Source organism: Ceratotherium simum, chromosome 2, assembly GCF_057802395.1.
Source record: "Ceratotherium simum simum isolate JZ-2026a chromosome 2, ASM5780239v1, whole genome shotgun sequence".
Taxonomy (NCBI): Eukaryota; Metazoa; Chordata; class Mammalia; order Perissodactyla; family Rhinocerotidae; genus Ceratotherium; species Ceratotherium simum.
Window position 1 is genome coordinate 81327086 of NC_141901.1, and position 13654 is coordinate 81340739.

The 13654-nt window shown below is 33.7% G+C and overlaps 1 protein-coding gene across 13 annotated transcripts in view; it reads right to left on the bottom strand.

Annotated features, from left to right (window-relative positions):
• Positions 1-13654, bottom strand: part of ADGRL2 (adhesion G protein-coupled receptor L2) — a 272704-nt gene that overhangs the window by 26280 nt on the left and 232770 nt on the right. For 12 of the 13 annotated variants that reach the window (XM_014788315.2, XM_087448439.1, XM_087448459.1 and 9 more), the window contains 4 exons: positions 13262-13447; positions 9416-9599; positions 587-712; positions 115-320 (listed from right to left, as the gene is read on the bottom strand). In XM_014788315.2, the coding sequence (XP_014643801.2) occupies positions 115-320; positions 587-712; positions 9416-9599; positions 13262-13447 (702 nt within the window). Of the gene's footprint in view, positions 1-114; positions 321-586; positions 713-9415; positions 9600-12379; positions 12419-13261; positions 13448-13654 lie in introns of all 13 variants that reach the window. The other variant, XM_087448511.1, reaches the window with a different exon arrangement.

A 13654-nucleotide genomic window follows, 5' to 3' on the forward strand; every position in this document is an offset into this window, starting at 1 on the left:
TCTCTCCTCTCTGCCATCCCCCCCTTCCCCCTCTCCCATCCCCAGCACATCAGTTTTGCTTTCCTTTCTTACTGGTTTTACAACCGTCTACTTTCATTAGTGTACATAACTTACATCAATGTGTGGCAGGGTGAAAAGCACAGGATCTGTCAAGTATACTCGGCTGGATTCTTTATTGATTGAAACTGAAATGACGTGGGAATTCACTGCAATGGTGCTATTACGACCAATAAAGTCAGCACCCAGCTTGATGGTTGCGTTTTCTGTACTGAGGAACTGTCCCAGACTCCGATAAATGATGAACACCAACTTTGCAAGCCCTAGGAAGGGAAAAATAGTCATACGACTTTACAGAAAATGTGCCTATGAATAAAATAAGGTACATTAAAATAAGAATAAAATGAAAAAAATCCTTAAGGAATTTTTATTTAGATTGAGTTCACTGGGAAAGAGTAAAGCATCATTTTAAATCTGCTTTTAAACATCAAGCTGTATTTGTTATATTAGAAGTCAAATACACAGCATTTTAGAATAGGGTTAACTGCACAAGAAAGCTGTCAATTTTTAAAAGACTGTTCCAACTTACCGTTCCTGCTGTTCTGTTTGACAGTATTTGCAGAGAGCTGGATTGAGCTGCCTGCTCCTTTGATGCCCAGAGGAAATTTAAAGTCTTGGACCTGTCCTTCTGTACTGAGCACTGCAACTTCCAGAACTGGACGAGGCAACGGATAAAGCAGGGGAAGAAAAAAGGGCATTCTTTAAACTACAAAGAGGTAAATGACAATTGCACGGAAACCACTGTTTCTTTTTCTCTATTTACAAAACTTCACTCGTAGATTTCAACAAAATCATGAGCAAACAACTAAATTGCTCTAAGAGGTCTTAAACTTTGACTACTCTAAAAATTTTTGTATAATCATTTTAACATTTTCTTCCTAGTTTTATATCTTTTGTCATAAATTAATTCCAGACTTTTAGCCTCTAAATATGAACAGCATATGAATTCATAGTACACAACTTTCAAAGTTTCATTTAAATCATTAAATTAAATAAAAATATCTGAAAATGATTTTTTTCCCTGTGTTAAATAACTTTTCAATGACCATTATTTGGCAATGATAAAACTAAATATGGGGCTGGCCCAGTGGCACAGTGGTTAAGTTCACGTGCTCCGTTTTGGTGGCCCGGGGTTCACAGGTTTGGATCCCGGACACAGACCTACACACTGCTTTACAAGCCATGCTGTGGCAGGCATCCCATGTGTAAAGTTCAGGAAGATGGACACAGATGTTAGCCCAGGGCCAATCTTCCTCACCAAAAAATAAAACAAAAACAAAAACTAAATATGAAGTATAGATTTGAATGCCTTTATGGCATGTATGCATCTATTTCTGCGTATATGATACATTTTAATACATAAGATTACACAGGTCAATTTTGCAGTAATAGATTTTCTCTAATTTCTAAAAGTAGTGAGACCAGCACAGCATATTTATGAGAAAATGTCTGGTATTACGTTAAAAATTCCCATTAATTCTCACTAGTAACCATCAATCTTTACAAATTTACATTGGGCAAAATAGGCCCTGTGTGCCAAATCTAGCCTGTCACCTGTTTTTGTAAATAAAGTTTTATTGTAACACAGCCATGCTTACTCATTTACATATTATCTATGGCCGCTTTGGTGCTACAATGCCAGTTAAGTATTTGCAACTTAGACCACATGGCCTGCAAAGCCTAAAATATATACTACTTGGGCCCTTACAGACAAAATTTGCCAATCACTGTAGTATTATTCAAAGTTCAAACATTCAAATGAAGTAGCAAAATTGGAAAACATGTAAGAAAAACAAGCCAATTCATAACATTGAGAACTTTCACGTGATCAACAAGACCAATGTTGTTTAACTTTGTTTCAAAAATATAGTTGATAGTAACATTGTCAACATAAATGCCGACTACTGTAATTCCAATAAAGATTGCAATACTTTACATCAATATTCATTTAATTTTTTAAAAGAATGGAAATGGTTTCTACTAAAGTCAACTAATATTAGTAATTAGAATGTCATTTTATTGAAGAAATGAGAAATATGTACACACACAGATATGATGAATTCACCCACTCCCTTTCTTTTCACAAAAATGGACTTATATCATTATAGAGTAACTCTTGGATACTAACTTGTTTACTTTTTTATCTTTCACAACTTTGTTCTGTAAAAATACATATAAATTTAGCTATAAATATGAAATCATAACATTGGGGGATTTTTATAACTCTCAGACCACAAGTCCAGCTCCTGAGATACAAGTTTATAAGGAGAGTCATACAATTCCTAGAACGTGATCAGCTGCAGAAGCTGGCTGAGATACTGTCTCCTGATCCTGGCCTAGAAAGACTGAGCAGGTGGGTAGCTGGATGATCTCTCCTTGTATCAGATTCCACGTGTGCGGGTAGGGGGTGAAGAGGGGAAGAAGAGTGACAAAAACATACATCTAATATATACCTCTGTTTTCCTTACACTGAAAGGGACTCTCAATTATTAATTATTCTTAAAACAAGACAGAAGAGAGGGTGAGAGAAGGGAATCCTTTGAGTTTTCATAAAATGTTCCAAATACAGATATTCATGCACAAAGAGTTTTAATTTCATTCAACAAATATTTACTTATCAGATTTTAATTTCATTCAGTATATATTTACTTATTAGAGTTTAAAATCACGTCCATAGTAAAAAAAATTAATAATTTGTTTGAATTAAAAAAAAGAATCATTAATACAGATCTTAGTGGAGAATCAATAATCAACTCTGTTCCAATAAATAAATAAACATACCAATAAATAAATAAAATTAAAAACAGAAAAAAGGGAAAATTTCCTAGAAACATAAAACTGACTAAAATAAATAAAAAACTGCAATAGTTTATGACCATTAAAGAAAATAAACTAATAGTTAAATATATACTGAATCTTAAACTGCTCCAGAAAATAGAAAAAGAATGCTTTCCAACTCATTTCACAAGACTGGAATAACCCCGATGCACAAAACAGCACAAGGAAAGAGATTATAGGATATTCTCACTTATTAAAAGAATGCAAAGATATTTAATAAATTATACATACACTGTATAATATCTTGAACAAATTGAATTTGACTAAAAAAGACATAGAGAAATTAATGCATTAGAAAATATATTATGTAATTCACCAAATTAAGAAATTAAAGAAAAAAAATGATTAACAGAAAGAATTCAACAAATTTCAACACTCATTCAATATAAAAAATCTTTACAAAATAATAAGAGTAAAAGGAAGATTCCTTGCCCAGATAAAGGATTTGTTATCATATAAAGGTCACCTATCCAAACCTACAGCAAACAATGGCGGAAAAACTCAAGAAGCATTCCTTTTAAAGTCAGGAGATCCCTATCACAGGTTTTATTTAGCATTGTACTAAAAGACCCAGCTAAGGCAGTAATTCAAGAAAACAAAAGGTATAAGGACTGAAAGGAAAAAGCAAACTGTTATTGTATAAACTATACATAGTAATCTTGAGGTAGACTCTAGATACTATCAGCAGTAAAAGAACTTAGCAAGGCTGCAATCAGCAAAATCAACTGTGTTCCTATACACCAAGCAACAAACAATTAGAATATGTAATTTAAGAAGAGATACTATTTACAGTAAAAACAAATAGTGCAAGTTACCTAGGAATAAATTTAATAAAAAAAGATGCAAGATATTAATGGGAAAATATGGAACTTTATTAGAAAACCTAATACATGGAGAATTACATCATAGTTTTATTTGGGAGAACTCAACAGGTAAATCTGTGACATTTCTTTCAAAATCAATCTGTAAACTCAGTCTAATTCTAATAAAAATTTCAACAAGATTTTTTGTGTGTGTGAAACTTGACAAACTGATTTTAAAATTCATACGGAAGAGACAGGCCAACAGCAGCCAAGGCAATTCCTCATGGAGCAGGGTTGAAAGAATTCACCAGATATTAATATTATTAAACAAAAACAAAAGCAACAATGTATAACAGACACTCCGTACCTGTATAAAAACTTGATATATGACAGACATATCATTACAAACCACTGGGGAAAAAAATGAATTACGCACTAAAAGTATTGAAACAACTGATAATCCATATGGAAAAAAAATCAAATTAGTTCCCTATCTTATATCATAACCAAAATAAAATAAAAATAAATTTCAGGTGGATTAAAGACATAATTGTAAAAAGGCAAAGATTTATCATTTCTAAAGAAAATGTAAGATCTTTATAACTGCAAAGTAGAGAAAATTTTCTTGAGCAGGATACCAAAAAGGAAAAAATTTCTTAAACGAGATACCCAAAGTGCCAACCCCTAAAAGAAAAGACTGATAAATTTGACTTCATTATTCTATAAAAGAAAAGATACCACAAACAAAGTAAAAAAAAGAAGGCACATACAGAATAAATATGTGCAAACTATATAATCAAAAAGAATTAGTGTCCAGAATGCATTATCTACAGAAAAAATAGATAAACAGGAACAATTTATGGACAATAAATTCATAGGAGAGAGAACTAAAATACCCAGTAAACACATTAAATAATCAGAGAACAATAATGTGATTGTTAAAACACAAATTAAAACAATAATGTGATCAATTCAACCCATTAGAATGACAAAATTTATGTCAATAATAAACTGTTAGCCAAGAGAGTGCTAGGGAACAACAGTATTAGAGGTAAGAATGTAAACCAGTAAAGCAACATTAGAAAGCATTTTGGCAATAATCAGTAAAGCTGAAGATGAGCATGCTCTATCACTCAAAAATTCTATTTCTAGGTGTGTATATGCATATGTGTTTAAAAGGCACATACATATGAGTAAGAAGACACACAAAAACTTCCACTGCAATTTTTCTTACGTCAGCAAAATCTGTAATCCACTAAAATACCTGTCACTGGCATAGTTCAATAATTGTGGTGTATTCCTAGATCAGAAAAATGAACTAAAGATGCACATATCAACATGCATAAAAAGCAAAAAATGGTAAGAAAAAAGAAAAAATTACACAATTATAGTGTGAAATCATTAAAAACATGAAAAGCAATTGTTAAATGTACATACCTGTAGACCAAAATTTTAAAAAAAGAAGCTTACTAATGCTAACAAATAAATTAAAGATGATGGTTACCCCCTTCTTGATCTGATCAGGAAGGAGGGGACCCAGAGGACTTACACATTCTCTCTATTTCTTACGCCCTAAGTCTGAAGTGAATATGGTAAAATACTAAAAGATGGCCCAGCTGGGTGATCAGGACACAGATGTTTATGATATTCTCTATACTTTCTGTATGCCTGAAACAATATATGCCTTGTTCAATAGAGTTTCTGCAAGTGAATACACTTGATTCACAGGAGAGCCACCCAGAGCCTCACTCACAGCCAAAGCTGGAGGTAGGATTTCAATATATTTCTCTGTCCTTCTATTTTTCAAATTCATCACAGAGTTGTGGCTGCAATGAGAGGAAAGGGGAAGAAAAGAAAGAGAGTATATAGGGAAAACTATGACCTCTGCCAGGAGACCTGCAACGTTCTAGGCTCCATCAGCCTTAGTGCCAGGGCAAAAACAACATCGAGCAGCCTGAAGATACAGAGAAGAGCCGAAGCCAAGCCTGGATGCTGAAGGAGTATAAACCTTTGTTGCGGTGAGGTTTTTGTGATCTCAATATAACTAAGCCTAAATTGATGGATACAATCACGCTGGCTGCTAAGCCCATTGGGAAAATAAATGATAGGAAATTTTATAATGAATGGATAGATTAGGCTGATAATACCTAAACCACCTAATCAATCATAAGATCACAAAGAAAAGACAACCAAACATTATGTTCCTCTTTCGTATGAGGCAACAAAAAGTTCGGCAGGGGGGACAAAAAAACTTTAACCTGACCTCATCAAGCCTTTAGATCTAATTATCAGTATATATCAATTAGGGTAAAATGATATACTGGGAAGGAAATAAGTGAAATCCAGAATGTGGGAAATTCTACAGCACAAATTATCTACCCAATTTCTTTAACAAAAACGAAAAAGTCTTAAAAAAAAGATGTAGGGAGAAATGACTTTTAATTAAAAGAGACTCCAGTGACCTATCGATCAAATATACAATATGGACTTGTTTGATTCCTGGTTAAAACAAACTCAATATTAACAAATTTACAAAAATCAAGCAAATTTAAACACACTGTTATCTTTTGAAACTATTTTTGTTAATTTTTTAGAATGTGATAATGGCACTGTGTTTTCTTTTAAAAAGTATGGGATACATATTAAAGTATTTATAGTAATAATAATGTGATGTTAGGATTTGCCTTAATACAATGGTGAGAGGAGTAAGTGAAAGAGATTAGCTAGATGTTGCCGAAGCTGGGTAACGAGGATTTTTTTTTATCAAAATGAAAAACTTCTGCTCCTCTTAAGATATTATGAAGAAAATTTTTTAAAAAAGTCACATACTGAGGGAAAACATTCAGAGTACATATATCCAACAAAAGACTTATATTGGGAATATATAAAGAATCTTTGTAACTCATTAATAAAAAGATAACAATTAAAAATGGGCAAAATATATGAACACTTCAGGAAAAGACATATGAATGGCCAATAAGCACATGGAAAGTTGAACAGTTACCAGCAAAACATAACTGAGTAACCATACAAATAAAAAATAAAACCAAAATGAGATGACACTACAAACCACTAAAATGGCTAAAATTAAAAAGACTGACAATCCTAAGTGTTGGTGAGGATGTGAAGCAACTGGAACTCTCACTGCCTGTTAGAGGGGTATAAAACGGTACAGGCACTTGGGAAAATAGCAGCTTTACTAAAAAACTGGGAACAATCTAAAAGTGGAGACAACTTAGATGTCTAACAAGTGAGTAAATATGCAAATATGGTGTGTCCGTATAACGGAATACCACTCAGCAACAAAAAGGACTGACCTACTGATGCTTGCACAAACATGCTGAATCTCAAAAACATTCTGTGTAAAAGAAGCAAGATCAGAGAGCACACATTGTATGATTCCATTCAACCGAAGGTCTTGAAAAAGCAAAACTAAACTACAGCGACAGAAAACAGATCAGCGATTGTCTGAGGAATCAGGAGACTGACTGCAAAGAGAACAAAGGACCCTTTTGAGATGACAGCAAGGTTGACTGTGCTGTTGGTCATATGGGTGTACATTTGTCAAACCTCATCAAACTGTACACTTAAAACAGCTGCTCTTACTCTATACAAATTATACCGTAAAGTTGATTTTAAAAAGCTATAATCAGATATAGTTATAACAGATATAATTATACCATTTTTATGAGGTCATGTATTATAAGGATAAATCAAATCATAAAGTAAAACTAAAGATTCAAGGAGAAATCACTAAGGAGGAAAACCAAATTGTCTTAATAACCTAAGCTATTGTAGCCATGCCCTAAATTTAGATAAGAACTTCAAGAGTTTGAGGACATAAAGGGATAATGAGCTATTTTAGTCCTCATGTCTGAAAAGAGAACAAGTCCTAGGAAAAAGGTGAATGTTTTCCTCATACTAAATTACAGGTGATATTTTTCACGAAACTGTTTATATCTTAGAAATAAAAAAGACACAACTATACTAGAACATGTAAAGTGATTTTTATATTGATAATTCTTGGGTGATCACTATAAACCTATGTTAAGTTCAGGGTACTATTTCTGAGTGGTCAGTAAAATGTATTCTACATTCTACAGGAATTTCTACCCACAATGTTCTTTTTTAAATTAAAAATAAAAAAATATGAAGAATAATCCTTAGAACTCTGAAAAACACAAGTACTAGGAAACATATATTCCTGGACATTTAAATTTCAGACTATGTCTCAAACTGGAATAAAATTATCTCCTGTGTTCTGCATATGTCAGGCTGACGGGAGCACAGAATGCCAACATGGCCCACCAAATTTTCCCGCATAAGAGGGAAATTTTAGGGTTTTTGTTTTTAAAATAGCCTTTAGAAGATTTAGAAAACAAACTGAGGTCACAATACACCACTTCAAATAATAGTTTCTATGATCATCCTCTAAGATGATCAAGTCAACACTCCTTTATCCTTCCAGGTACATCACTGGAAACATTTGAGAAGAATTGTTTAATGTAGATCTTAGGAATTTTATTAGACTAGTAAATAGATTAACCTCCAGCTTTAGACAGAAGTGGGGTGCTTTCTTCATTCTGTATTACTATTGAGGCTGTGGTAAAGTATCATGTTCCTTATGACTGTGATCCCAGATCATGACAGGCCAAATTATTTTGACTTCATTTAATTTGAAGTTATTGAGTTATTTATCATTCCCAAACCTCATAGTAAATAAAAACATGTGATTTTAATAATACTTTCTTTCTAAAAATTGAGTTATTTAAAATAAAGTTAAGGTTTTCAATTTAAACTCAGTTATCCTAATCCAATTAATGTCTATTTCTTCCATACACCTTGCTTTTCTGCACTTTTTAATATAAAGTCTCATGATTTAGGCAGGTACAACAAGACTTCATTTAATATTTGCCGCTCCAATGCTCTCTCTTTGGGTGGAAGGGTAGTCAGTGCTCCCTTTTGGGGTTTTTCACATTTATGCTTGGGCAACTTTTTTACTTTACTAAGGGATACTATAAATTTCATCTGAGCTCAATCTCACTGAAGAACCAACAATTCTAAATCAGTCAAGCCTAAATTAATATAATTTTACTGTACTTACTGTACTTCTTTCAAATATCATCAAAAGTAAATTCCTATCTCTCATTGCCAGCATTTAAATTCTAAATTATGCTTTGAAACTATCTGCAGCTATTTTGCAATCTATGAAGCATGGATATTCTGCATTATGGGAGACATAGTTCACTGACCACATTTTCACCTGAAGGCAGTTGTGTTTAATACAAACATTTGGCTCAAATTCTGTGTCTCTAAAATATTTGGAGAACACATTCCAGAAAGTAACTTAAATTCATTAGGAACGTATTATATAAAATGGAAAAGCATTTTCCACAGTTCCATAGAAAGCACCTTCATTACTTAAGCAATCCATATTCTGGCATGTAAGTACTCTAAGACTTTTTTCCTTAATGATTTTTTGGTTGGAAAAAAAAAAACCACATAAAACCAACTTTTAAGAAATATAGAATAGATTTTGGCTTTTGCATTAATTTTATGAAGTATGATCAATAATATCTCTTGTTAACAGACAAAAACAATTTGACAAAAGAGAAGTCAGTACTGGGAAATAACTCAACAGATTCAGAATGGGAACATCATCCTCTGAAACATCTATCTTCTAAATCAAAATTAACACTGACAATAGATTCACTTACCAATATTTTCTGTGGGCATTGAGACCCTGGTTGGTTCTACCAGATTGTCAGCCAGGACAAAAGCTCCTTCTTCCAACGTATCGAGTAACATTGTTGCTGTATGCGCTTGTTCAGAAGAATTCATGTGTTTCCATGATTCCAAAGCTTCAGGTCTCAGAAGGTTGTCCACTGTGTCAACAATTGCCTGCATCCATTAGACAACTATCATCAGTTTTGACTGCTTCTAGTTCCAAGGTGATTTTCAATCACTGACTAGTGACAACTGTAATATTTATCTGTCATGATGATTTACTCTTATTTCAAGATGGAAGAACACCTGGACAACATATATCCGGCCAACTTAAAATCTATCTTACAATTTGAAAATAGGACTAACTGAAGATTAGTAGTCTGCTATTTGATCCTAAAGAGTACGTGTAAAAAGATGGCTTGTTTCTGTTTATCTAATCATATCTTACCTATTGAAGAGAAATGCAACCAGTGTCAGCTCTTAAGCTGAGGTATTACTCTTACGCGCATCATCACTCCTACTTATAATCCCAAGATCTGAATGCTCTAAACAGAAAACACTGACATGTCTGGAGTAGCCTAATACTTATGCTTGAAAATTAAACCATATTGTTTTTGGAACCTGAACTAAAATAATAACCAAAACTGTGCTTTATAACATTGTCTACTTATTACCATTGGGGAAAAAACAAGATGACTTCAAAGTTTATATATTATCTGTGAACATCTGAGAGTACACCTTAATTCATAAACAACGATCTGTTTGTAAATCAAGAGAACAATCAAAATATTTAAAGCCTATACTAATAATTTAATGAAAACAGCAAAGCAGAATAAAGTCTTCATAAACATCCAAGTTGTAAACATTATATTTGTAGGTTTAGTTTATTATCATGCAAAATAACATTAAATAAAAATATAACCCAGCCAGTTAAGCAACTGAAGACAGGCTTTTGTACTGATACTTACTGCAGCTGTACACTGACTATGGCTTGGATAGCTGAAGTCACTAAGTTTATTTACTCTATCCCATTTACCTAGTCATAATGTGTCATTAAGCCCATATATACATTGTTTTGATCTACTGGTAATCACTGAGGAAAAAAGAACATATATTGTTCAAAGAACAACAAAAATTGCTAGTTTGAGGTACTATATTGAAATGAGCAGGGGGATAAGTTGTTTGAGGCTACTGTCAGAGTAAGATTAATTAGCTTAATCCATCTTAATATCCTCGTTCTGTCTGCCTTGTGAGCCACCATGACCTTCGTGGCAGGTGGAAGATACTTCCAAGTGGCGTTAAAGGCTTTTTTTCTCTCTCTAATGGGAGATAGAATAGTCAAAATGCTCACACTGATACTGCTGCAGCCATTAACGAGAGTGGAACAGAAATTGGTCTGTGGATGCCAGATTCATTAGTCACCAAGAGATACGGACTAGAGCCTCTAATCTCAGTTACAAATGAATCCTCTGTCACATAGTGGAAACTCACTTCATTTGCATAGTGTAAGTCAGCTTCTGATTTGTAATTTAAGGAGTTTCATTAGTCTTATCTGAACAGAGAAGCTCATTTGAGACATACTGAAAATGACACTGGTCAGAAATTAAGGTCATGCTGAAATTTACTATGTATGCACATAACACGCTGATGGCACGCTTTTATTAATTTGAAACACTCCTTATCTATTACTATTTGTACTTTTCAAGTGGAATCAAAACGATCATTAGCCTAATCATATTCCCAAAGTAGCTTCTCCCTGCCAAAGAAAAAAAGCTATTTTTTCCCACTGAGATATTTGTCCTGGGCAACATACCAATTATTACATTTCACACATTAACCAATACCTGAAAGGTGAACTGAGAATTCCAGTGTGACAAATTCTGCACACTTCAGCAGTTATTTCTTTGCCCCTATTAAACAGGCTCAAAACGACTTTCAGAACATTACTAGCTAAACCTCACTTTCCCACTGCCTTTTCTTATAAAGTTCGCAGGTCCAACAACATTTATTACTAACTACTGAGAAGCCATTCTTTTTTCTAGACTTTGCCAACCAAAACTGGTGATGTCATGGCTTTTGAATAACCTTGATTCTACAAAACTATAAAGTTCTTTACTTTTGTCGTCATACGATTAGATCTTCAAGGTCTGATTTACTAGGGATATGGTCCCCAGACGAGTAAGGTTAGAAAAATAACTATCCCCCCAAAAGGAACTTTTAAACTTCACAGAATACAACAAAATGCAATCTGGTATTATTATTCTGATCGATCACACAGAAACAGCATGACATAATTCCACTGTCAGCCTCAGCATGTTTCCCATTACTTGGATTACCAGGAAGGAAAACTGGCTGGAGTGGACAAGGATTTTGAGCCAAACAGCGGCTTTCTGTTCCTATTAGCCTAATAAAAACCAACATATAACATACATGGATAGCACTGTCATATTTATATTTCATTTCTAGAAACCCATCCCCGTATCAACCTGAGTCTAGAAATGACTCTTAAAAATTTCAGGACAAAGCCTGTTTTAAGAGTTCAGCACAGAAATAAGAAAGCAGGGACTGTTTCATGCACATACATCATGACTGTACAGTCTTTGATATGATAAACTGCCAAGAGTATATCATAGCTGTTTTACTAAAGTTGTTTTTTAATCCACAGAGATGACAACAGGAACCAAAGACTATATAATTATTTCCCAATTCAATGGATATTTCATTAAAATTCTTGTACGTTTGGATGAATAGAAAAACAGCAAAAATTACAAAAATAAATTATTTGCTTATTCCAAGAGTAATATACCTGTGAAAAGCCAACATTTGTACAGCTGATATGGGGCACATTATATAATTATCAAAGACTGAAATACATTGGATCATGCAGCAAGATGATAAAGCGTGGCAGGTAGCTGAAGGAGGGAGAAAGCAGGGTGACAGCACAGGAGAGATACCTTAAGGTAAGCCCTGCATGTCTTCTCTCGTTTTTGGAGCTTTTTAGTAAAAGAAAAGAAAATCAGAGGTTAGATTTTATCTGTTGAAAATGAGGAAAGAAAAAATCCTCAAAATTTAAGTGTTCCTGAGCTCTAAATTTATTAGGCATGGTAGACCTGTGGGTTTTTCTGAGTCTACACTGACTGCCAAAATTGTGTATTTACAGTTTTTAGCTACATTTTACTAAGTATACTAATCCAAAGTACCCTGAGAAAACTAGAGACAAAAATATGTGGTTAAAAGAAAAAAAATGTCTATTTTTTTAACCCTATAAAACCACATTAGCCACGAATTTTGGATTCATTATCAATCTCATATAAACACTCTTTTTGTAGTATGGTTAAAATAATTATCAAATTTTTGTCATAGTAGGAAAAATTAATAGCACTAACACACCATACTCCTAGAGAGGGAAACTCGTCCTTCTCCCTAAACCTGCAACTGAAAACAGTATTTCAGCGCCTAACATTCCTATATGTGTCACAATTTTGCTGCAACCATAAGAGTTGAATGCGTTAGCACGCAAAGTATATGAGTTGTGTAACATATCATCTCCCCAAGTGTAGACAACGCATTCTAAAGTGAGATTACTGACCACAGTCGGGCTGATAAAGTTTGGCACCGACTAAGATCTCCTTCAGGTAATTAATTTTTTTTTTTTTTTTTTTTTTGCCACATTGCTCCTTTCTCAACTGTAATTCTTTCTTGGGAAATGAACCAAATTAGAAATTTGTTTCTAAGTGTATGTCAAGGGGGCCAGAAGTTTGGCAGTCAACTGCTAGAAGAATCAAGAGCTGCCATACAAAATGTCTAGATGAAAATCACAGAAAATTTCTAACTACCTTGTTATAACTCCGTCCGGCTGAATCCTTTTCACTAGGTTTCAGTTCCTGCAGCTGTGCATCAAGAATGTCCACCAACTGCTCCATCAACCTCACGGAAGAGCTCACATCCCCAGCAAACACCGGCCCTTTGGTATGTTTAGCCAGTTCATTGGCAAGACTAGCAGCATTTTCTCCACTTCTGATCTGAAATGACAATTTATATTATCTCAGTAAGATTTCTTGTTCTGTTTGTGGCTTCTTGTTCTTCTCCTGAGTATCTTTGTTGTGGTGAAAAAAAATTTGCAAATATGTCAAAATCTGCAACTAATTGAGACCAATAACCTTCTCTTCATTTCAGATGATTAAAGGTTCTTAGATCCTCAACACACAAAAGAAATTCTTAACCAGACA